General features: G+C 42.6%; 1 protein-coding gene across 4 annotated transcripts in view; it reads left to right on the forward strand.

Annotated features, from left to right (window-relative positions):
- Positions 1 to 26,519, forward strand: part of DOCK11 (dedicator of cytokinesis 11) — a 481,846-nt gene that overhangs the window by 244,686 nt on the left and 210,641 nt on the right. For all 4 annotated transcript variants that reach the window (XM_073543480.1, XM_073543481.1, XM_073543483.1 and 1 more), the window contains 4 exons: positions 15,899 to 15,971; positions 19,736 to 19,839; positions 20,639 to 20,750; positions 25,645 to 25,711. In XM_073543480.1, the coding sequence (XP_073399581.1) occupies positions 15,899 to 15,971; positions 19,736 to 19,839; positions 20,639 to 20,750; positions 25,645 to 25,711 (356 nt within the window). The remainder of the gene's footprint in view (positions 1 to 15,898; positions 15,972 to 19,735; positions 19,840 to 20,638; positions 20,751 to 25,644; positions 25,712 to 26,519) is intronic.

Raw genomic sequence — 26,519 nt, forward strand, 5'->3', positions numbered from 1 at the left:
GGAGTGGCTTCGTAAGAAGCATTTCAAGGTCCTGGAGTGGCCTAGCCAGTCTCCAGATCTCAACCCTATAGAAAACCTTTGGAGGGAGTTGAAAATCCGTGTTGCCAAGCGAAAAGCCAAAAACATCACTGCTCTAGAGGAGATCTGCATGGAGGAATGGGCCAACATACCTACAACAGTGTGTGGCAACCTTGTGAAGACTTACAGAAAACGTTTGACCTCTGTCATTGCCAACAAAGGATATATCACAAAGTATTGAGATGAAATTTTGTTTCTGACCAAATACTTATTTTCCACCATAATATGCAAATAAAATGAAAAAAAACCAGACAATGTGATTTTCTGGATTTTTTTTTCTCAGTTTGTCTCCCATAGTTGAGGTCTACCTATGATGTAAATTACAGACGCCTCTCATCTTTTTAAGTGGCACTATTGCTGACTGACTAAATACTTTTTTGCCCCACTGTATATCTCAGTCATAATGTTTTCATTATATAACACCGTTGTATTAATGTAATACTGGGTGTTTTTAATTATTTCTTTATCCTGGTCAGATAACTTTGTTAGCGCAGGTACTGTTCATACTGATGCTTTTTTTCTCTACTCGTTTCCGGAAGCTATAGTTAACATTGAAGGATGTTATCTACACCTGTTACTACTTCTTGATTATGAGGTTAAGAAATGTTTTTTCTACTTAAGAATGTTGGAGTCTTCCAGAATCAGTTTGAGACCGTGAAGAAGGCGGCAGTTGTTACCGCCGAAATGCGTAGTCTGTTCAGTATTATGTCTGCATCTTGTTACTGAACTCTGGATTTTTTAAATTGTCTGCAATAAAAACTCTTGCATTTTATTATACCACCTGAAGTTTCCGCTTGCTGGACTTTTCTGCCTTTATTTCTACATTGTTGGACTTGTTCCCAGTCTTGGTCCGTGCAACACAGAAGAAACAGGTATTTACCATCCAGAGCTCGGAGGTTAGCTGGTCTATGTGTTGTTTTGCACTATATATATATATATATATATATATATATATATATATATATATTATTATAGCGCCATTTATTCCATGGTGCTTTACATGTGAGGAGGGGTATACATACAAGTACAGTAATCTTACACAATACAAGTCATGACTGGTACAGGATGAGAGAGGAACCTGCCTGCGAGGGCTCACAATCTACAAGGGATGGGTGAGGATACAGTAGGTGAGTAGCAGAGGTTTCGTGGATCGGTGGCTGCTGCAGGTTGTAGGCTTGTCGGAAGAGGTAGGTCTTCAGGTACTTTTTGAAGGTTTCCATGGTAGGCGAGAGTCTGATATATTGTGGTAGAGAGTTCCAGAGTAGGGGGGATGCGCGGGAGAAGTCTTGTATGCGATTGTGGGAAGAGGAGATAAGAGGGGAGTACAGAAGGAGATCTTGTGAGGATCGGAGGTTTCGTGCAGGTAAGTACCGGGAGATGAGGTCACAGATGTATGGAGGACTCAGGTTGTGGATGGCTTTGTATGTCATGGTTAGGGTTTTGAACTGGAGTCTTTGAGTATTGGGAACCAATGCAGGGATTGACAGAGGGAAGAGGCCGGGGAATAGCGGGGGGACAGGTTGATTAGTCAGGCAGCAGAGTTTAGAATAGATTGGAGGGGTGCGAGAGTGTTAGAGGGGAGGCCACAGAGCAGGAGGTTGCAGTAGTCAAGGCGGGAGATGATGAGGGCATGGACTAGGGTTTTTGCAGAATCTTGGTTGAGGAATGTACGGATCTGTGAAATATTTTGAGTTGAAGTCGGCAGGAAGTGGAAAGGGCTTGGATATGTGGTTTGAAAGAGAGATCAGTGTCAAGGATAACCCCGAGGCAGCGAGCTTGTGGGACTGGAGAGAGTGGGCATCCGTTTTCTTTAATGGATAGGTCCATTGGGGGGGTCACGTGAGATGGGGGAAAGATGATGATTTCTGTTTTGTCCATATTTAGTTTTAGAAATCTAGCAGAGAAGAAGGATGAAATAGCAGACAGACATTGAGGGATTCTGTTTAGTAGGGAGGTGATATCTTGGCCAGACATGTAGATCTGTGTGTCATCAGCATAGAGGTGATACTGAAAGCCATGAGATTCTATGAGCTGTCTGAGGCAGAAGGTGTAAATGGAGAAGAGCAGGAGCCCTAGGACTGAACCTTGCGGGACGCCGACGGATAGGGGGCGCGGTGAGGAGGTGGTGTGCGAGTGGGGGACGCTGAATGTCCGGTCTGTTAGGTATGACACAATCCAAGATAGGGCCAAGTCTGTGATACCAAGGAATGAGTGGGTCTGTAGTAATAGAGAATGGTCCACTGTGTCGAAGGCAGAGGACAGATCCAGGAGGAGGAGGACAGAATAGTGTCGCTTGGCCTTGTGGTTAGTAGGTCATTGGTGACCTTAGTTAGGGCAGTTTCAGTGGAGTGGTGTTGCCGGAAGCCAGATTGTAAGCGGTAAAGGAGGGAGCAAGAAAAGAGGTGGGAGGACAGTTCAAAATGGACGTGTTGTTCCAGTAGTTTTGAGGCATAAGGGAGAAGTGATATAGGGCAATAGCTAGATACAGAGGATGGGTCAAGAGAGGGCTTTTTGAGGATAGGTGTGATTGAGGCATGTTTAAAGCTTGAGGGGAAAACACCAGTTGTTAGTGATAGGTTGAAGAGGTGGGTTAGGGTTGGGATGAAGACTGTGGTGAGTTTTGGGATGAAGTGGGACGGGATCGGGTCAAGTGCACAGGTAGTGAGATGTGATCTTGAGAGTAGAGTGGAGAGTTGATCTTCTGTAATGGTGGAGAAGTTGGTTTTGGATGAGGAAGGGCACTGGGGGTTGTTGACCAAGACGGTTTCTGATGTTATCAATCTTCTCCTTGAAATGTGAGGCAAAGACTTCAGCTGAGATGAGTGGGGAGGGAGCAGGTGCTGGTGGGCAGAGGAGAGAATTGAAGGTGTTGAATAACTGTTTAGGGTTGTGAGACAGGGAGGATATGAGAGATGAGAAGTAGGTTTGTTTTGCTGCAGCGAGTGTGGCCTTGAAAGTAGTGAGGGACTGTTTGAATGCGATAAAGTCCTCATTGGAGTGGGATCTTTTCCATCGCCGCTCAGCAGCCCTGGAAGCCCGCCTCAGTTCTTTGGGCAGACTGGTGTGCCAGGGCTGTCTGTTGATTTTGCGAGCTTTGGTATGTTTGAGAGGGGCAACTGATTCCAAAGCTACAGCTATTGTGGTGTTATATAGAGCGGCAGCGGCGTCCACAATGTGTAGTGAACTTATGTCTGTAAGAAGGAAGAGGGATTCAGACAGTGAGTGTAGATCGAGGTCTTGAAGATTTCTGCGAGGGTGGGCAAGTTTTTGAGGTGGGGATTGTGGACCTGAGGAGGAGAGGGAAGAGAATGTAAGTAGGTTGTGGTCAGAGAGAAGAAGAGGTGAGTTAGAGAAGCTAGATAGGGAGCAGAGGCGGGTGAAGATGAGGTCTAGTGTGTGGCCATCTTTGAGTGGCTGCAGAAGACCATTGAGTGAGGCCGAAGGAGGAAGTGAGAGATAGAAGTTTAGTGGCAGCTGAGAGGGAATTGTCAATGGGGATGTTGGAGTCGCCCAAGATGATAGTGGGGATATCAGTGGAAAGAAAATGAAGTAGCCAGGTGGTGAAGTCGTTAAGGTGGTGGCTGACCCTGGAGGGCAGTATATGACAGCTAGTTGGAGGCTGGAGAGAGAGTAGATGCGCACAGAGTGCACCTCAAAGGAAGGGAGGGTAACAGAGGGTGGCAGTGGGATTGGGGTGAAGGAGCAGTTATCTGACAGGTAAAAACCAACTCCTCCGCCATGCTTGCTGCTGAGGTGGGGGGTGTGGGAAAGGAGTAATCCACCATACGAGAGTGCAGCAGGAGAGGCTGTGTCAGAGGGGGAGAGTCAGGTTTCGGTGATAGCGAGGAAGGAAAGTTTGTTAGTAATAAAAAGATCATGGATGAAGGAAAGTTTGTTGCAGACAGAGCGAGCGTTCCACAGAGCTCCTGTTAGTGGGACTGGGGAAGCTGGGGCTGGGAAAATGTGTATAAGGTTGGAGTGGTTACGGAAAGTTGTGATTGGGCATGGATGGGAGGTAGAAATGACTGTGGGAATGTGGTGAGGAGGACCAGGATTTGGAGAGATATCGCCGGCAGTGAGGAGGAGCAGAGAGAGTGTTAGCAGGTGGGAGCAGGAGAGGGCATGAGGGGGCTGTCTGTGTTTGGAGACAGAGGATTGTATGTTGAGAAACAGATGTGAGCAAGAGGTGATATGGATTGGAAGGATTGAAGAAGAAATGAACAGTTCCTTGCTTGGTGTAGGGATTAGTGGGGTTATCAGAAAGTGAAGGATTATAGGTGTCAGAGTGGAAACAAACAGAGACATTGTTTACAGTGACTCTTTCCAGTTACCTTCTGTTCCCTTCTGGTTCAAGTCTGGATTAATGCATATATTCATATCATCTCACACTTTTAAGATACACACTTCTAGGATACACACTGCAGACTAAAGTCTTGGCAGACTTGTGCTATGCAATATATGTGCTACAAAGTGCATTCAGGTGTGAAGCTGAGAGGAGTGGCCTGTGCTCATCTTGGTCAGACAATTAAGACTGGACCAGATGCTTATGATCAAGCCATAGTAAACATGGACATAAATAACACTGGGGTAAAGCAGGGGGTTAGTTGAAAGACATACCAAGTGAATATACACATACGGGTGGTCCAAAAGTAGGTGGCCTCTTATGCTTCGATAAACATTTTTGCACAAGTCTCTTTGGGTATTAATTTCTTGAAATGCATCTCTTATGTAATTTTTCAAATCACTGACACTTTTTGGTTTTCAACTATAAACTTTGTCCTTGAGTACTCCCCAAAAGAAAAAATCCATTGGGGTCAAGTCTGGTGAACCTGCTGGCCAATCAAGTGAACCTCTTTGGCCAATCATTTTATTAGGAAATGTTTCATTACCCTATTACACATACTGTTCACCTGCTTTTGGACCACCTTGTGTGTGTGTGTATATGTATGTATGTATATAAATATATATATATATATGCAGATCTGACAAAAATTAAGAGACCACTGCACCGTTTAAAAAAAAAAAAAAAAAAAAAACAGCTTCGCTACATGTCTGACAGACATTCCATTCCAGTGTCAGTTGAATTCCAACCAGAGTACACTTCATTTTACTTAATGTGCTTCTGATTAGGTGATCACCTGAACCAAATCTTATTTAACGAAGGAAAGTATAAAAAAAAACCCTGCTGTGGTGTACACAATCCTCTTGCAATAGGACAAGCTGGATGGCAAAACAAGTGCTTGTAATATCCCAAAAGTAATAGGAATGAAAAAATAACTTTTAAACATGCCAAAGGAGTTGAAAAGATAAGTCTTGAGTGAGGAAAAGAAGGGCTCAATTTTGGCTTTACTAGCAGAGGGATACAGTGAGAGTCATGTTGCCTCCTTCCTTAAAATTTCTAAGACTGCAGTCCATTACAACAATGTCAAGCAGCAGACAAAGCTTATAGACTGGCAGAGGGTGAAAACGACTCTCCACTGACCAGGATGACCGTCATCTTATTCAAATGTCACTCAACAACCACACGATGACATCAAGTGACCTACGAAAGGAATGGCAAATGGCAGCTGGGGTGAAGTGCATGGCAAAAACAGTTCGTAACAGGCTCCTAGAGGCAGGGCTCAAGTCATGTAAAGGAAGAATAAAGCCTTTCATCAATGAGAAGCAAAGGAGAACCAGACTGAAGTTTGACAAAAACCATAAGGATTGGACCATAGAGGACTGGAGTAAGGTAATCTTCTCTGATGAGTCTAATTTTCAGCTTAGACCGAGACCTAGAGAAACATACAAGCCACAGTGTCTTGCACCCACTGTGAAATTTGGTGGAGGATCGGTGATGATCTGGGGATGCTTCAGCAAGGCTGGAATCGGGTAGTTTAATATTTGCGAAGGATGTATAAATCAAGCCGCATACAAGGTTATCCTGGAAAAACTGTTGATTTCTTCTGCTCAGGCAATGTTCCCGAACTCTGAGGACTGGTTTTTCCATCAGGACAATGCGCCATGCCACACAGCTAGGTCAATCAATGTTTCGATGAAGGACCACCACATCAAATCCCTGTCATGGCCAGCCCAATTTCCAGACCTGAACCCCATTGAATACCTCTGGAATGTGAAAGTGTAAGAGGCGGCCAGGACGGTAGTCGCAGCCAAGGACACCGGAGCTCTGGTGTCCTGGCCTCCTCCCACAGGAAAACTTTCAGCTTCTACCGGCATACCTGTTTGAGGTGCTGGTCCACAGACAGGGATTCCATTGCGGTGCCATCCAGCTCCTGTACACTTGATTCCAGTGCTTAAGGTTGAAATAACGGACACAGATACCAGTTCAGAAGTCAACTCAATGATTTTACTGTTCTCTTCAATGGTCCCGGACACATCAGTTACATTACAGTCCACACAGCATTCCTCCTGCACTTTTCCATTCTTACGTTCTGTATTCTCACGTGCATTACGGAGTAGTAGCGCCCTTTGTGGTACCACAGCATCACTCCTGTAGGACCTCAAGATATAGGGGATCCCGTTCATCCACTTCACCTCAGACTTGCAGGCTTCAGCCCTATTTTAAGATCTGCCACATGGTGAATACTCTGCATCCTGCATGACTTTTGGACCACAATTTCCTTTCCGTTCCTTCTGCTGTCATAAACTGCAACTCCCCTGGGTGCTCCGGTCTTATCCAGCACCCATCTGACTGTGCCCTTGCATTCTTCTTCTAGCAACATTGCGTAGCTGCTATGGCATCCTGGGCTTAGAGCCCTTGTGGACTTATCGGGCGTGCTCTCCCTTCTGCCTGGTTCCTATTAGCTACGCTTACTTAACCCATAGCAGCTCCTCCTACAGTTAACCCCATGTTAACTTCCTATCAGCTATACCTAACAAGGCCCACTAGTATCCCCCATCTAGTGGCCCACAACAGAACTACTTACCCATATCTATGAACTGTATATTAATAGTGCCCTCCACTATTGAACCCGAAGGATGCACTGACTTACCCTAAGCTTATACAAAACATAATACAATACCATACAATCTATACATCTTGGTAACACATATACTGTGGTAGTACCAGTGAGAACAGCGGTAATGCACAATAGTGTAGCAGTACCGGAGCATAAACATATCTGTACAATATATTTATATTAGAACTCTTTAAAGGGGAGATGGCATTAAAGGGATATTCTTCTTCAATCCCCTTCAAAAGACTGGTGGAAAGCATGCCAAGACGCATGAAAGCTGTGATTAAAAATCATGGTTATTGTACAAAATATTGATTTGTGGACTCTTCCTGAGTTAAAATATTAGTATTGTTGTTTCTAAATTATTATGAACTTGTTTTCTTAGCATTATTTGAGGTCTGCAAGCACTGCATTTAGATACCCTCATTAATAAAACGGTACATGAAGAGTTAAATAAAGACACACGCATGCGCACATCAAATCTGCATGAAACACAATATCTGTTTATTTTTCAAACAAATGTTTTAAAAAAATTGCATGGACTCCCGCGTAATTTTCATAACCAGCAGAGGGAAATCCAACGGCTGAGTGCTGATGTTAATAATCTGGGAAGGAGCCAATAGCCATAAAGGTTCTCAGGCTATTAATATCAGCTCGCAGATGTTTGCTTAGACTTTACTGGCTATTTTACAGGGGAACTCCAGAAAAAATTGACATGGGTTCCCCCTATAAAATTGAACCAGCAAAGGCTAGACAGACAGATGTGGGCTGATATTAATAGTCTGGGAAGGGGCCCTAGATATTGGCACCCCCCAGGCTAATAACAGCTCTCAACCGCCCCAGAAATGGTGCATCCTATAGAAATAAAATTTATTATTATTATTATTATTATTATTATGGTACGTTGCCTCTCTCTTCCCACTTGCTCTGTAGCGGTGGTGTTGTGAGTTCATTTTCCCCTTCACCATTGAGGTCTGATGAACTCCCTCTTCTGGTGAAGGAAGGTAGTGAGGCTGATTACCAAGCATCTGGGCAGGATGATGATGACTGGGTGACGGGAATTGCTGACTGGATATAAGGCGGCCGACGCCCTTCTGCCTTGCTGGTGATCTCTCTGAGGGATTCTAGGAGACCAGTCTTGATTCCTGCTCCTCAAAAGCTAAGTTTTCTGCTCTGCTTTTTGCATTTGTGTTTTTGGTTTTGTTTTGCCGTGTTTTTCTTGATTTCTTCCATTCCCTGCTGGGGTGTGCTGAATTCCTTTTTGCTCTGTCTTCAGAAGATACCTGAGTGCTGATATAGTCTTTTTGAAGCCTAGCGTCTTCAGGGCTTTTTTCCCTATCAGCTGTTGGCTCTTGTTTTGATAGGGTTTTGGCGGATTACAGACAGCAGCTTTTCTATCCTGTCCTATGTAGTTAGCTTTGGCCCCATCTTTTGCTCAGCCTATCTTTCTATCTGTGTAAGTGTTTTTTCATCTTGCTTCACCGTCATTATGTGTTGGGGGCTGCCTATTGCTTTGGGGTCTGCTCTGGGGCAGTTTAGATTTCCCTTTCTGTCTTTAGGCCTATGTAGTTCTCCGGCTGTGATCGAGGGATCTAGGGCATCGTAGGAACCCCCCACGGCTACTGCTAGTTGTTGTTGATAGGTTCAGGGGTCTGTAATCTGATAGCTGCCATCTTCTCTGGTTTTCTGGACTTAGCTAGTATTTCTGTTTTTGCCTCCTACGGTGACTCATTCATAACACGGTGGCAAGTGGGGTTCATATCTGTGGGGTTGATGTCACCTTTGTTTTGTCCGGTGACATCAATCCCACGGCTTAGCAATGGAGAGGCGTCTCTAAGACACCTATCCATTACTAATCCTATAGTTATTTGGTAAAGCAGAATAAAGTCCTTTATTAATCTTAATTAAACCATACTTACCGAATGCCTGTTCCCCGACTCCCTCGTCTCCTGCCACAAAAATAAAATAATAAACCAACATACGACATAGTCCACTTAATACGGAGTGTCCCACGACGATCTCACGTGTAGAGCAGTCACATTGGGACCGCTCTACCCGGCCTCCGGTGATACACTACGGGAGATATTACCTCCTGTCATTGTATCACTGCACAGCAGTGAGAGTTCGCCGGAGTTCACAGCTCCGGTGTTCTCATGGCACTACCACTGTGTGGTGTGAGAACTCTCCCTTGCAGTGGTGCTGCAAGTGACAGCATGGAGCTGATCAGCCAATACACTGCAGGAGTGATAATTTCCAGTCAGTGTATCGCCGGGTAGAGTGGTCACACCTGCCTGTTTTTTACCACAGGTCATTGCTGCGGGTCACAGTCAGCTGCGGAATCATGCTGACATCTGCCAGCATGATCCCGCAGCGTTGTGATCGACAGTCCTGGTGGTAGCGTTACCGAACACAGTCGCTCACACACAAACACCCTCACACATCCGCATACACACACACAGACACCCGCAGACACACGCACATATTCTCCACTCACATATATTCTCTGCCACACATATAGTGTCTGCCCACGAGCTCTTCCTCCTTCTGACTTCATCTCCTTTTCTGCAGTGTTTTTGCCAGCACATCCTCAGCAAATCCGCAAACCTTTTTACTTCTGCAGTTTTGCTGCGGATTTGACTGACTCATTGGAAGTCAATGGGTGCAGAAACGCTGCAGATCCTTAAAAAGAATTGCCATGCTGCGGAAAATAAAACACTGCAAATCAGGACAGATTTTTCTGCAGCATGCGCACAACAATTCTGGATTCCCATTGATTAACCTTGCTTGAGCAATTCTTTGCGGATTTTGTGCAATTCCGCACAGAGAAAACGCTGTGTATCTGCAAAAATTCTGCAACGTGTGCACATAGCCTTACTGTCTGGTGCTAAACTCTGAACATGAACGTGAGAGAGAGGAAAGAGAAAAAAAAATGGGGTTCTGGTTCAAGTACAGTTCTGGTATCCAATCGAAGTTTGGAATAAAGTGGGTCCACTCATCCCTATCCTGCATGTCTGATTTCGGACTGCCAACCCTTTTATTCTCCTTGACATCATAAAGAACACAGGAGCATTCGGTTGAACAAGCAATCCTGTGTATAGGAGATTTGGGTGAGATAGGTGCTGGTCATCTAATATAATTAAGATTAATAATTTTTATGGTAAGGAAGCTTTTCTCCTCTGGAGATTGAACCTTTCATATTCCAGACAGACCGAATTCTCCTTTGACTTTTAAGGGGGTTTTACAAGAAAAACAATGTTTGACCATACTTTTTGTATGGGCCATTTATGTACTTGTTAACCATGTTAATCCCTTATACTTTTCTTCTGAAGACTAAATAAATATAATTAGTTTTTCTTCATAACTATGTCTTTTCATCAGTTTTGTGGCTCTTCTCTGTACCTTTCTAACTCCAGGGCATCCTTTCTATAAACTAACACCCACACCCAGAATTGAACTGCATATTCAAGATGAGATTGCACTATTTGTAAAGTGATAGTATTATGTCGCCAAGTTCATACATCTTTTAATACATGACAATATCCTTTAGATGCCGCTGATTAACTCCAAAGCTATTTAATCTGCAATGTACAAGTACAAGAACACCAGAAAAAAAGGCAGAGATGCTTTCCTGTCAAGGCCTCCAAACAAAAGTCCTCTTTTTGTGGTTTTGCTATTTAGTGATAGGACCCTCAAGTGTTGGGACCCTTGACGTGTGTTGCAAGCTTCCATATTTTGGTCATTATTTCAACTAATACCTCACATATATTTATATGTGTTTTCTGCACTTTATTTTTCAGGGTGCAGTTGGGCCCAGATGGCTCTGTAAACTGTGGCGTCTGTTTACACGGGATGTATTTTGATTAGCACTGGGCTTTTGATTAGCACTGGGCTTTTGATTAGCACTGGGCAGCGCGCCTGATCTAAGAGTATGGACATCACTAATAGGCTGTAAGCCAGAAGCTCTGCATCACCTGTTTGTGAACGGCGCCGCATGCAGACTATTTTTTGTGCACTGATATACCAAACAACCACCCCCTCCATGAATTGGTAGGTTGAGAGTGGTTATTTCATCAGTATTGTGGCACCTGTGTTGCCGCCATCCTTAATTGGGTCCATTGCACCCTGATAGTGCATTTGTTTGGAGGCCTACGCATCTCTGCCTTTTTTCTGGTGTTTTTGAATATTTTTGAAGGATTTCCAAGTCCTCTTAACATAGTAACAGTATTTAAGGTTGAAAGCAAACTTTAAGTCCATCTAGTCCAACCCATAGCCTAACATGTTGATCCAGAGTAAGGCAAAAAAAACCCATGCGGCAAACACTAAGATCCACATTGAGGAGAAACATTCCTTCCCGACTCCACATACGGCAATCAGACTAGTTCCCTGGATCAACGCCCTATCAAGGAATCTAGTATACTGTATATACCCTGTAACATTATACTTTTCAAGAAAGGCATCCAGTCCCTTCTTAAATTTTTGTAGTGAATCACTCATTACAACATCATACGGCAGAGAGTTCCATAGTCTCACTGCTCTTACAGTAAAGAATCTGCATCAGTGATTATGATTAAGCCTTGTTTCCTCCAGACATAGAAGATGCCTCCTTGTCCCCGTCACAGGTCTGAGTAAAAAGATCATTAGAAAGGTCTTTGTACTGTCCCCTCATATATTTATACATTGTAATAAGATCACCCCTAAGCCTTCGTTTTTCCAAACTAAATAACCCCAAGTGTAATAACCTGTCTTGGTATTGCAGACCCCTCAGTTCTCTAATAACCTTGGTCGCTCTTCTCTGCACCCGCTCCAGTTCAGCTATGTCTTTCTTATACACTGGAGACCAGAACTGTACACAGTATTCTAGTGACTTGTACAGAGGTAAAATGATGTTCTCCTCATGAGCATCTATGTCTCTTTTAATGCTCCCCATTATTTTATTTGCCTTTGCAGCAGCTGCCTGACACTGGCCACTAAATGTGAGTTTGTCGTCCACCCATACACCTAGGTCTCTTTTAGTGACAGTTTTGCCCAGTGTTTTACAATTAAGCACATACCGTATATACTCGTGTATAAGCCAGACCCCCCCCCCCCCCAATTTTGTCACAAAAAACTGGGAAAACTTATTGACTCACGCATAAGCCTAGGGTGGAAAATGCCGAAACTACTGGTAAATTTCAAAAATAAAAATAGATACGAATAATGTTGCACAGTGATTAGTGGCCCCTTATAATGTTGCACAGTGATGAGTGGCCCCTTATAATGTTGCACAGTGATGAGTGGCCCCTTATAATGTTGCACAGTGATGAGTGGCCCCTTATAATGCTGCACAGTGATGAGTGGCCCCTTATAATGCTGCGCAGTGATGAGTGGGCCCTTATAATGCTGCACAGTGATGAGTGGCCCCTGATAATGCTGCACAGTGATGAGTGGCCCCTGATAATGCTGCACAGTGATGAGTGACCCCTGATAATGCTGCACAGTGATGAGTGGCCCCTTATTATGCTGCACAGTGATGAGTGGCCCCTTATTATGCTGCACAGTGATGAGTGGCCCCTTATTATGCTGCACAGTGATGAGTGGCCCCTTATTATGCTGCACAGTGATGAGTGGCCCCTTATCAGCTGAAAAGATATGGTTTGTCTAAGAATCTGCTGATCTTATTCTTTAATGCTGTCATCAGATCTGTGATTTGTTCCTCTCTGATAGTCTGGTATGGGGGAGCCACTGTGCATGACAAACTCCGCTTACAAAGGACTTTCAGAACAGCAGAGAGAATTATAGGTTCCCCCCTGCCTAAAATCCAGGATCTTTATGATAAGAGTATTCGATCCCACGCATTGAAAATTTCATCCGATCCCTCTCACCCAGGACACTCCTCATTCCAACTACTCCCTTTAGGACGTCGCTTCAGAGTCCCCAAATGCAGCACCAACCGCCATATGAACAGCTTCTATCCACTCTCTGTTCAACAATTAAATCGTCATGTGTAGACTATATACTGTATCTGTCTTGTTAGATGTTACTTGTTGTATCTGTTGTTATATTATGTTGCCTCTTTGCCACAAAGAATTCCTTGTATATATGTAATATGTACTTGGCGATAATAAATTTGATTTGATTGATTTGATTATGCTGCACATTGATGAGTGGCCCCTTATTATGCTTCTGCCGCAATTAAAAAAAAACCTATATACTCACCTCGTCGCTGCTGCCGCTGCTCTGCAGTGAATGTTCAGGCAGAGGGTGCCTGCTACCTACGTCATGGCGCCCTATGACCTGAACGTCACTGCCAGAGGACGCAAGACAGCAGAGCGACGTACAGCGGTGGAACGGGGGTCAGGTGAATATAGCTCCCCCCGTCATACTCACCTCTCCTGGCATGTTTCTGCAGCCCCCCGTGCTTGTTCCATGTTCGGCGCACTGTTCTTCCTGCCTTCAACGGTTACATGGTACCGCTCATTAAAATCATGAATATGCGCATATGCGTGACCCAGTCCAGTAATAACCACCCTTTGTTTCCTATCCCTGAACCAGCTTTTAACCCACTTACAAATATTTTCTCCTATCCCCATTGTTCTCCTGTTATGTATCAACCTTTTGTGTTGCAGCGTATCAAAAGCTTTTGAAAAGTCCATATACGCCACGTCCACTGCATTTTCTTTGGTCCAGTCCGGAACTTACCTTTTCATAGAAGCTTATCAGATTAGTCTGACAGGAACGGTCCCTTGTAAACCCATGTTGATATTGGGTCATGAGGTTATTCTTCTTTAGATACTCCAGTATAGTATCTCTTAGAAAACCCTCCAGGATTTTATCCACAGTAGAGGTTAAGTTCACTGGCTTATAATTTCCAAGTTCAGTTTTTGTCCCCTTTTTGAATATTGGCACCACGTTTGCTATAATGGTCTATCTATGACTGTACTTAATTCCTGCAGTACTCGGGGGTGTATCCCATCCGGGCCTGGGGATTTGTCAACTTTCATGATTTTTAGATGCCGCCGTACTTCCTGCTGGGTTAAGCAGGTGACATTTAATGGAGAATTTTTTTTTATCACTGATCATGTTATCAGTCATGGGATTTTCATGTGTAAATACTGTAGAAAGAAAAGTCATTTAGCATATTGGCTTTTTCCTCATCCATCATTTCACCCAGACTATTTTTAAAGGCACCAACACTGTCATTTTTTAGTTTTTTATTTATGTAGTTAAAGAATATTTTAGGATTATTTTTACTTTCTCTGGCAATGTTTTTGTGGTTTTCCCAATCTACAAGTACACCCAGATCCTACTCCTAGTTTTACTCCCTCTACAACATATGATGCCTGTAGGTTATCCGTGGCCAGATGCATAATTTTACAGTCCTCCACTTTGAACCTCATTTGCCAAGTGGAAATCCCACCACTGAGTTTGTTCAAGTCAGCCTGCAATTTATGAAGATCTTCCATCGACTGCACTGTACTACATAGCCTAATCTGATCTGCAAAAATAGAGACGGTACTATTAATGCCATCTTTTATATATTTAATAAATATTTGAATAGTAGAAGACAGTCATTGTGACTTTTCACATATCCTTCCTTAGGAAATTAATTTTTTGTACATATAAAAAAAAATAAATGAAATAACAATGGAGTCTTGTCCCACTTTCATCATTGCATTTGTGTTGCATACCGTAGTCGCCTATTTAAGTGAATGGATTCATGAACAAATGGACAGCACTCTGATGCCATCTGTGTCATCCAAGGGATGTTCGTTTTATGACTTGATAGTTTTTTCATACAAGAAGTACAGAAGACATGCAAATTGTAAAAACTGACCATCGTACCAAAAGTAAATCCAGCACAATAAAAATTTTAAGTCCATGTCTTGGGCACTTCTTTGGTTGGACACACCATTTATGGTATACTGTGTCCCCCCAATGTAGGCTACGAAAGAGATTTTATGGTGGGTGCCAAAAATCTTCTTTTTTTTACTTAAAAGAAAAAAAGGCTCTATGAATTCGGCCTGCCTTTTTAGTATTCTCACATGGAAAAGGGTATTTGTAGCTAAGTAAACTTTAACCAGTAGATTGTACATGGGATTTTATAGTATCTTTGGTGTAAAACAGCTGTTTTATATGGCATATCAAAAAACATTTATTGCTTCTGACATACAGTACCATATGTATTTTCATTTTTAAAGACATGAACAGTGAGTGTATCCTGTAGTAAAAAATACTGAGTTGTAATAGAAACTAGACAAAACCATTCTTATGTCAGTGACATAATGACTTTATTTTATGGGTAGATGAGCTACCATGGAAGCCAAAGATCTAGTGAAAACTACACCTAAACCTTTCATTTTGGTGTTTAGTACAACTAAGAGCACAGATGTCCTTTTTTTCCTCTTTTTTTTTTTTTTTGCTATCAATATCATTCTGGCATCTTTCTATTTTAACATACAACTAAATGTGGACACAGTGACATTGTTTAATGTGTTAAAAGCTTAATTAATTTAAAGGGAATCATGGGCAGCATGAAATACAGAGAAAACTTTCTCTACAGTAATCCTGTAATTTATATTTTACTGTGAAACACTGAGGCTATTAAAAAAAATGAGCCTGGCAAGGGGAGAGGCGTCCCCTGGGTGGATCGCTCTGGCTCCTCCTGAATTGCTTGGCTCGATCGACAGGTCTCTATACGCTAATACCCGGGTTATTTGGCAATCTACGTATGTTTTCTCTTTTATGTCAGAGTTTCAAAGTAAAACAAAGCCGTCAGAAATGATGGAGCCTGTTTGTATTTTATGCTGCCTGAGCTTTTTGCAGCATGAATGACCAACCGGTTCCCATTAAATGCTTGTCACTTACACTACGTTATTTTTTTACAGGCGTCCAGGGACACATTTATGTGCAGTTTTTCTTCCTCCAACAGATCAAGTTTGATCATAGACAAAGACGCTGGTGAGTAATAACTTCTCAATTTTTATTAAAAAAAAAAAACACATAAAAATGTTACTTTAGTTTACAGTAGAAAATGTAATGGGTTGCTATATTATTCTAGAACACTTTTATGAATGTCTCTTTTACTAGAGGGACTGAATCCATAATAACCTATAGGGCAGAATGCAACAGCCAATGTGATGCACTGCCAAAAAAAAATCATATCTACGTTATGCTGTGTATTTTGACAATGTCTTTGATAAGTGAAACATCAGTTTATCCCCAAAAGGTGAAAAGTTACTTAATTAATTTAAAACTCTCAAGATAACCTTTATCACACCCACAACTTTTTTCCCAATGGGAAAACATTGTAGCCACCTGCAGACCAAAAACTGTCTGAAGCTCCAGCCTTAACTACTTCTGGACCACCCACAGACCATAAATGTCTGGGCCATCTGCATTATACTGTATAGTGACTTTTCTAAAACATCACAGCATATTAGAGCAGCTGCAGAAGATCGTGCATATGCATGAGTAGGAAGCAGCTGCCAAACAAAGCCAAATGTCTGGATTCCCATTCACTGTGTACAGTGCTGAACAAGCACTGTGTATAGCAGCTGTCAAACACAGCCGGACTCACATATAGAAGGCAGAGTTGGTTTATTACCATGTCTGCATTTCTGTTCACTGTATACAACACTGAACAAGCACTGTGTATAGCAGCTGTCAAACACAGCTGGACTCCCATATAGAAGGCAGAGTTGGTTTATTACCATGTCTGCATTTCTGTTCACTGTATACAGCACTGAACAAGAACTGTGTATAGCAGCTGTCAAACACAGCCAGACTCACATATAGAAGGCAGAGTTGGTTTATTACCATGTCTGCATTCTCGTTCACTGTATACAGCGCTGAACAAGCGCTGTGTATAGCAGCTGTCAAACACAGCCGGACTCCCATATAGAAGGCAGAGTTGGTTTATTACCATGTCTGCATTCTCGTTCACTGTATACAGCGCTGAACAAGCGCTGTGTATAGCAGCTGTCAAACACAGCCGGACTCCCATATAGAAGGCAGAGTTGGTTTATTACCATGTCTGCATTCTCGTTCACTGTATACAGCGCTGAACAAGTGCTGTGTATAGCAGCTGTCAAACACAGCCGGACTCACATATAGAAGGCAGAGTTGGTTTATTACCATGTCTGCATTCTCGTTCACTGTATACAGCGCTGAACAAGCGCTGTGTATAGCAGCTGTCAAACACAGCCGGACTCCCATATAGAAGGCAGAGTTGGTTTATTACCATGTCTGCATTCTCGTTCACTGTATACAGCGCTGAACAAGCGCTGTGTATAGCAGCTGTCAAACACAGCCGGACTCCCATATAGAAGGCAGAGTTGGTTTATTACCATGTCTGCATTCTCGTTCACTGTATACAGTGTTAAACCAGCACTGTGAATACAGTATAGGAAAAGCTGACTGCGCTTCATCCTCCGGACCCAGCGGTCATATGATCACTGGGTTTAGGGAGGGAGCAGGAGCTACTGGTTCCTAGGAGACCCAGTCAGTTCTTCTGTGTAACCTTAGATATCTTACTAGCTGTCCTGGTAGAAAAAAAAAGTGAACGCTATATAAAAATGATTTTATACAGAAAGAACACAATTTAAAATGTATTTTAGTGGTTATAAAAAAGAAAACTGTGAAACACTTTTTTTTCCTTTATAATACCACAGATATTGTCCAATATCGAGGGGGGAAAAAAAATTAAAATAACTTAATTATTAGGTCTCCCAAGTCAGGAAAAAAAGATGCAAAAACTATTTGAATATCGCTAACTTTTTTTTTACAGCTCTTTAAACCACATGTGTGAAAAAACTAACACGTGACTGGTCAGGAACAGGAGTACATGGCCTGGTCTTTAACTGGTTAATAATAATAATAATAATAATACTTTTTATAAAATCTTAATATTTTCCTTCCACCCTTCTCTTCCCTTGTAGCACAAGCAAGTTTTCATTAATGGAATTGTCTCTTAAAGGAGTTGTACCATAAAAGTATAACCTCTTGTTATAAATTCCTTTTAATCTTGATATACAGCAAGTCCCTATTTACTGTTATAACAAATCATTAAGTGTTGCAACAATAGTATTGTAAACGTGGCAGTCAAGAATATTTAGAATAGGAAACTTTGACATCATTCATGATACATTATGCCACTTACTCAGTTTGGTTTTTTTCCCTGCTGTTAATTTCATTGTAAATTTTCAGTTACCATTTAATTTCTAGCAATAAACAGCAACAAGGTGATAAATCTTGCAACAATGCTGTAAATCAACATTTTTCTTCTCACAACAAATAAACAAAATGTCAGGTTTCACCGCTCTGTAAAAGCTGCAGTGAATTTCTTAAAATATAATATTTATACTGGGGCGGTGGAATTATTGGAATCACTGGATTGATAGACATGTTAATGATGTGCAAACATTTTCAAAACATCTCGAATTATTCAGTATCGAGTAAGGAGCACCCTTTGAAAGGGGTCAAAGGCGGGCTACTAAAATGATAAATGGAGTTGGTTCACTACAATACCCAGAAAGGTTATCAAAATTAGGTCTATTTACTCTAGAAAAGAGAAGATTTAGGGGAGACCTAATATATATGTACAAGTATATCAGAGGGCAGTACAGAGATCTCTCCAATGAACTGTTTGTACCAAGGACTGTGACAAGAACAAGGGGGCATTCTCTTCGTTTGGAGGAAAGACAATTTCTGCACCAGCATAAAAGAGGGTTCTTCACGGTAAGAGCAGTGAGGCTCTGGAATTCTCTTCCTGAGGAAGTGGTGATGGCCAACTCACTGAATGAATTTAAGAAAGGAATGGATGCTTTTCTTGTGAGTAAGGCTAGTTTCACACTAGCGTTTTTGAGCGCAGCGACGGCCTGCGCACGGCCGCCGCTAAGCCCCGCCCCCTGCCGCGCCTCCGCCGGTAGCTCCGCCTACCGGCGCATGACACTGCATGCACCCTGCGTCCTCTATCTTTATCACTGGGGGCGCAGGCCTGCGCAGTATGCGTTTGGCGGCGTAGGAGACCTGCGCCAAACGCAACCTGCTGCAGTTTGGTTGCGCCGGCGCACCGTCAAAAAGGCGCATGCGCCGCCAAACGCATACTGTGCACGGCCTGCGCCCCCAGTGATAAAGATACCGGCGGAGGCGCGGCAGGGGGCGGGGCTTAGCGGCGGCCGTGCGCAGGCCGTCGCTGCGCTCAAAAATGCTAGTGTGAAACTAGCCTTACAATATAGAAGGTTACGAATAACAGAATATTATAGGTAGATGGTTGACCCAGCTTAGGGGAAGGAATTTTTTTCCCTATGGAGAAAATTGGCTTCTGCTCTGTGGGTATTTTGCCTTTCCCAGGATCAACAATGCAGAACAGCTGCACTAAAAATAGGCTGAACTAGATGGACATAAGGTCTTCCTTCAGCCTTCAAAACTATGTTACATGCAGAAAAACACGTTCTTACATGCCTTGGTTATTAACCCCTTTCAAATATATGATGTATTGGTGTGTCATACTGTATGTCTGCTCAATGATTTTGATGCAGGCTCAGGAACTGAGTCCGCATCTTTTCTGGCAGATGATGACTATGTTAATCAGCCATCATCTGCCTTTAACAGCCAGAGGTGGAACATTTCTTGAGTTTTGCACAAATGTTGAAAGTGATTTATTGGATTAATTATTTTAATATAAATGTAATTTCATAATATGTCCTTTGTTCTGATTGAAGGTTACAGCTCCTCATTCTCAAATGGTTGCATCATGAAGAGAGAGGACTCACGTGGATCTATCAACATAGATGTGACAATGGAGCACGCCATGAATGGAGAAAATGTAGGTTTATGTCACTAAAAACTGTCTTTACCACAAAATTCCTATAGTTTGGCACCTGATTGTCTGACAAGTCTGATAGTTGTCTGCAGTAGGTTTCATATCGGAAAAGTAAAGAATTAAAGGTGTTTTCTGATTTATTTATTTTTTCTTTGAAACAATGAGCTTTACTTGCTGTTCTCAGGTCCAGTGCTGAATATCTGTTACTACTCCCGGCGACTTATGTTCTGCAGTTCTGATGTCATGTTGACAGCGCTGCTGCCAATAACTGAGCGCAATGTCTCTGCCTGAGTAGACTGCACAACCCGCTGCGCTCACTGATTGGCTGCAATGCTATTGACTTAACATCAGTACTGCAGACAATATCAGATTGCTATGAGAGCAGCATGATATAGGAGCAGAGAACCTGATTCCAGTAATGTGTCACTTGCTGGTCTGCATGGTCATTTTGATACAATCACAGTTTTCTCTACTGTAGATCTAGCAGTGCTCTAAATGCTGATCCCTCCATAACCCCACCCACACCACTGATTGGCAGCTTTCTGTGTACACTCATCATTGACAGAAAGCTGTGAATTAGTGGTGGTGGCTGGGCTACACAGAGAAGCTGACTAGGAGGGACCAGACACCTAGTCCTGTGCTGATAATCTCCTGCTGATTAAACTCTGATTTTCTTGAAACCGCAAGTGACACATCAGTGTAATCAGGTTCTCTGCCCCTACATCATGCTGCTTTCCTATTCCATACCAAAAACCTTCTGATAGATTCACTTTAATGGTTCTTTTTTTTCTGTCCTCTTCAGATGCGTAGAAGCTCCACAAAGAGCACCGTGTCTCCTTATACCCGATTGGATTCATATGAAATTAAGAGCCTGCTCATCTGTTATCTGTACATAGTCAAAGTTATTTCAGAAGGTAAGTGTTCTTGTATAAGGCATGTTATATCCATATTTTATACAGATACGTTTTAATAATTTAGCACTTACTGAAAAACATCAAGAAGAGAAGAATAAGGGTATGTTTCCACTGTCAGGATTGGCTCAGTATTTGCTCAGGATTTGACGCAGGTGAAATCTGCATCTGTGGTCACTGGCAGGTCATCTGCGTTTTTGATGTGTCTTTTTATTGCATGCGTTTTTTTGTCACTTGAAATAAAGCTTATTGAAAGCTAGCTTCTGGGAAGGAAAAAAAATGATTTCCTGTTTGCAGATAGGGTATGTGCACACAGTCAGTAAATGCTACAGGTTGGACCCTGCGTACATCCGCAGCGTCCAGATGTTACAGCATAGTGGATGGGATTTAAGGAAAAAGTTCAAAGACACAGGCGGCAGACCTGCGTAAACGGACATGTGGTGCTTCTTTCCAGACCGCAGCATGTCTATTTATGATGCGGAAGCGCTCAGTCCCCGCAGCGCAAAATTCCGATAGACTATGGCTGGAGTCACACATAGCGACTCACCAGCGATCCTGACAACGATATCAATGTGTCAGGATCGCTGGTGAATCGCAATGTGATCGCTGGTGAGCGGTCAAACGGACAGCTTCACCAGCGATCAGCACAGCGACGCCCAGCGCCCGGCGTCGCTGTGCTCATTAGTAACCAGCGCGCTGATGCAGGAAGCTGGTAACTAACGTACACATCGGGTATCTAGGGACGTGCGTCCTTAGATACCCGATGTGTACGTTAGATACCAGCTCCCTGCATGAGCGCACTGGTAACTAACGTACACATCGGGTATCTAGGGACGCACGTCCCTTGGATACCCGATGTGTACATTAGTTACCAGCAGATCGCTGGTCTCCCGCCTGTCACATGCAGCGATGCGTGGTGGCCAGCGGGAGACCAGCGACCAAAAAAAAGTGTCCTGGCCTTTCCTGCAGCGATATCGGCAAGGGGGGCGGTCGCTGATCGCTGTCACACACAGCGATCTCACTGGTGAGATCGCTGTTGTGTCACAAAAATTGTGACTCAGCAGCGACCTCGCTAGCGAGATCGCTATGTGTGACAGGGCCTTATCATTAGATGCTGTAAAACCACATCTAATTATTAGTCACATGCGTAATAACTGTGGGAACGCAGCTTACTACACATGTGTACTAATTTACATATGTTGAATCTTGTGTCACATCTGAAAGTACATGACAGGCTGGTGTCACACTTGCGAGTGTGATGCGAGAAACTCCCACGAGTCTCTCGCATCAACACCCGGCACTGCCGCCAGCACTCGGAACCGGAGTGTCTGGCTGCATAGAAATACATGCAGACACACATTCCTGTCCCGAGTTCCGGGTGTTGATGTGAGAGACTCGCTAGAGTTTCTCACATCACACACGCAAGTGTGACACCAGCCACACAGAAAGTTCCTTAAAGCAGAGAGAGGAATATGTAATGTCCTTTCCTTTTTTTTCCTAAATAAATAATTTTTTAGAAAAATGGGGTGCGCTCCCTAGCAATTTTCCAAACCAGAGAGGGAAAGACGGCGACTGGGGGATGATGTTTTAAGCCTGGAAAGCGGCAGTAAGTTACAGTTGTGGCCAAAAGTATTGACACCCCAACAATTTTGTCAGATAATACTCAGTTTCTTCCTGAAAATGATTGCAAACACAAATTCTTTGGTATTATTATCTTCATTTAATTTGTCTTAAATGAAAAAACACAAAAAGAATTGTCCTAAAGACAAATTGGATATAATTCCACACCAAACATAAAAAAGAGGGTGGACAAAAGTATTGGCACTGTTCGAAAAATCATGTGATGCTTCTCTAATTTGTGTAATTAACAGCACCTGTAACTTACCTGTGGCACCTAACAGGTGTTGGCAATAACTAAATCACACTTGCAGCCAGTTGACATGGATTAAAGTTGACACAACCTCTGTCCTGTGTCCTTGTGTGTACCACATTGAGCATGGAGAAAAGAAAGAAGACCAAAGAACTGTCTGAGGACTTGAGAAACCAAATTGTGAGGAAGCATGAGCAATCTCAAGGCTACAAGTCCATCTCCAAAGACCTGACTGTTCCTGTGTCTACTGTGCGCAGTGTCATCAAGAAGTTTAAAGCCCATTGCACTGTTGCTAACCTCCTTAGATGTGGACGGAAAAGAAAAATTGACAAGAGATTTCAACGCAAGATTGTGCGGATGTTGGATAAAGAACCTCGACTAACATCCAAACAAGTTCAAGCTGCCCTGCAGTCCGAGGGTACAACAGTGTCAACCCGTACTATCCATCGGCGTCTGAATGAAAAGGAACTGTATGGTAGGAGACTCAGGAAGACCCCACTTCCTACCCGAGACATAAAAAAGCCAGGCTGGAGTTTGCCAAAACTTACCTGAAAAAGCCTAAAACGTTTTGGAAGAATGTTCTCTGGTCAGATGAGACAAAAGTAGAGCTTTTTGGGCAAAGGCATCAACATAGAGTTTACAGGAGAAAAAAAGAGGCATTCAAAGAAAAGAACACGATCCCTACAGTCAAACATAGCAGAGGTTCCCTGATGTTTTGGGGTTGCTTTACTTCCTCTGGCACTGGACTGCTTGACCGTGTGCATGGCATTATGAAGTCTGAAGACTGCCAACAAATTTTGCAGCATAATGTAGGGCCCAGTGTGAGAAAGCTGGGTCTCCCTCAGAGGTCATGGGTCTTCCAGCAGGACAATGACCCAAAACACACTTCAAAAAACACTAGAAAATGGTTTGAGAGAAAGCACTGGAGACTTCTAAGGTGGCCAGCAATGAGTCCAGACCTGAATCCCATAGAACACCTGTGGAGAGATCTAAAAATGGCAGTTTGGAGAAGGCACCCTTCAAATATCAGGGACCTGGAGCAGTTTGCCAAAGAAGAATGGTCTAAAATTCCAGCAGAGCATTGTAAGAAACTCATTGATGGTTACCGGAAGCGGCTGGTCGCAGTTATTTTGGCTAAAGGTTGTGCAACCAAGTATTAGGCTGAGGGTGCCAATACTTTTGTCTGGCCCATTTTTGGAGTTTTGTGTGAAATGATCAATGTTTTGCTTTTTGCTTCATTCTCTTTTGTGTTTTTTCATTTAAGACAAATTAAGTGAAGATAATAATACCAAAGAATTTATGTTTGCAATCATTTTCAGGAAGAAACTGCGTATTATCTGACAGAATTACAGGGGTGTCAATACTTTTGGCCACAACTGTATGCGAAGTCTTGAAAGTCCATATAAAGTGAGATTCAGGACATAATTATTTGGCTTAAAGTTGGACTCCTCCAGAATATTCAGAGCATTAACAATCTACTGTAGTTTCTTGCTAGTCTCCAACACCTGGCAAGTGAGCAGCAAAAAGTTTGCATAGGAGCATGCACTAATGTCCTCAGAGAGCATTTCATTTGTAAACTCATAGAAGGTTTTTGTTTATTATTTTGTCCAGCATAGAAAGTTATGAAACATTGCCAGGCACTTTTTTTGCTGTAAACACCTACATTTTCCCAGTCTATCTGCCTTCCTTTTTCTGCATTGATATCAGAACATACTCATTTGGAGTACTGATGATACTCATTTGGAGTACTGGTGATGGCAGTGAAATTGTTAACATCTTTCTCTTCTTCTGGGTGTTATGTGTAGGGCTCGCTCACACGGCTGAGCGCAGAATACGCCCATCAGCTGCCCCCTGCTCTCACTGTTATAGCGGCAGCAGGTGTAAGCTAAGGCCGGGGTCACACATGCAAGAAACTCGCACCAGTCTCACATCTTAATACCCGACACTGCCACTGGAACTCGGATCGGAGCGTTCAGCTGCATGTATTTCTATGCAGCTGAACGTTCCGATCCGAGTGCCAGGTATTGATGTTCGAGACTCATGCGAGTTTCTTGCAAGTGTGACCCCGGCCTAATAGGAAAAGTAGTCTCATTAGCTGACGCCAGTTACTAGAGCTAAACTTTTTACCTCTGATTACAGCTGCAGGTTCACGCTGTCATTTGACCGGTGGTAATGATTTAGATGCTTATCAGAAACCGTGTTTGCCGTGCTGTCATGCACATGACAGCATAGCAAACACTGGATGTTTGGGCCTCCCATTCAAGCGAATGGGGTCCAGGTAACTGTTCGGCCGAACCCGCCGGATCCAGGGGTCCGCCCATCTCTACTGACTATACTTTTTGGCTTCACAAATCCAACATCTCAAACAATGGGATGAGGAAAATATTTAAGGTATTAGAGTGACTATGTTAAAGTAGTATCTTGGAGGTGGCAGTCTGTTAAGCCCCCGTCACACATGGCGATCTTGCTAGCGAGATCGCTGCTGAGTCACAAGTTTTGTGACACAACAGCGATCTCACCAGCGAGATCGCTGTGTGTGACACCTATCAACGACCGGCCCTCCTGCCGGGTATCGCTGATCGTCCTGGAATGGCCAGGACATTTTTTTGATCGCTGGTCTCCCGCTGGCCAGCACGCATCGCTGCGGGAGACCAGCGATCAGCGTGCTGGTAACTAATAACACCTATAAATCTTTAAGTCAACTACAGGGAGCGTTTCATGTACCAAATATACCCTTCTATCAGTACTTACAGGGTGGTCATGAATTTGAAACTCAGCATAGAAATAAACCGTTATGAATACAAATGGATGTCATGACTGTAAAGGATTTTGGGTTATCTCTTGTATATGTGATCTTATTTTTGTATCTGTTTAGATGCAAAATCCTTACAAAATATAACAAAAAAATAGCTGAATATGAATAACTTTCTCAGTATGGAGTATAGGAGAAGAGACATAATATTATGAGCACCATATCTCACACTTGACTATTGTGTATCCTAACGTAAATGTTTGTGTTATTCTCAGATTCTCTGGTTAGCTACTGGAATAAAATGTCCCCACAAGAACTGCTGAACTTTCTTACACTTCTAGAGTAAGTTGAATAATAAAATTTACCACTGCACTTTCTTTTTTGCTTATTCTGTTGCCATAATTTATTATGCTAATAAACTAAAGTGAGATGAATGGTCCATAAAACACTGATCCACTGTTTGGGTGCTTTCACAGAGCTGTTTTAATGTAGTTTTTGAAGCCAGTGTCAGAAGTGAATCCCTTCCCAACCGGGTGTTTTTTTGTTTTTTTTCTGCTGTCATTTTTTTCTCCATTTCTTACACTAGCCATAACTTTTTATTTTTCCATGGACATGGCCATATGAGAACTTTTCTTTTTATGGGGGACAAGTTATACTTTTGAATGTTAACATTTAATGTAATGGAAATGGGAAAATAATTCGAAGTGCTGTGAAATTGCACAAAAAACCCGCAATTCTTCAAGTGCTTTTGTGTTTTGTTCTTACAGCATTCATTATGCAGTAAAATTGACCTGGCAATAGGATTCTCCAGGTCAATACAATTATGGCAATACTAAACTTGTACAGTTTGCTTTTTATTTAAGTAGTATAAAATAATTCAAACATTTGAAAGGGAAAAAAAATTGTTGTTTGAGGACTGTTTTTTTTGAATGTTTGCCTAATTTATACATTTTTGGGGTAGATGCTATGTTTTAATCACTTGTTGAAAAACTACAATTTTAGCATTTTATGTTTTTTCTCTTTGTGTTGTTTACTGATCTATCCCTAGCCTATTGGAAGCAGTGATACCAAATATGTTTATCCTTTTATTTTTTATTTTAATGTCTGTATTTTTAATAAGGGAAACTGGGGATACTTCTAATTATTCTAT

The sequence above is a fragment of the Dendrobates tinctorius genome, unplaced genomic scaffold (genome assembly GCF_039654945.1).
Source record: "Dendrobates tinctorius isolate UK_male_01 unplaced genomic scaffold, ASM3965494v1 ptg000133l, whole genome shotgun sequence".
NCBI classification, from domain to species: Eukaryota; Metazoa; Chordata; class Amphibia; order Anura; family Dendrobatidae; genus Dendrobates; species Dendrobates tinctorius.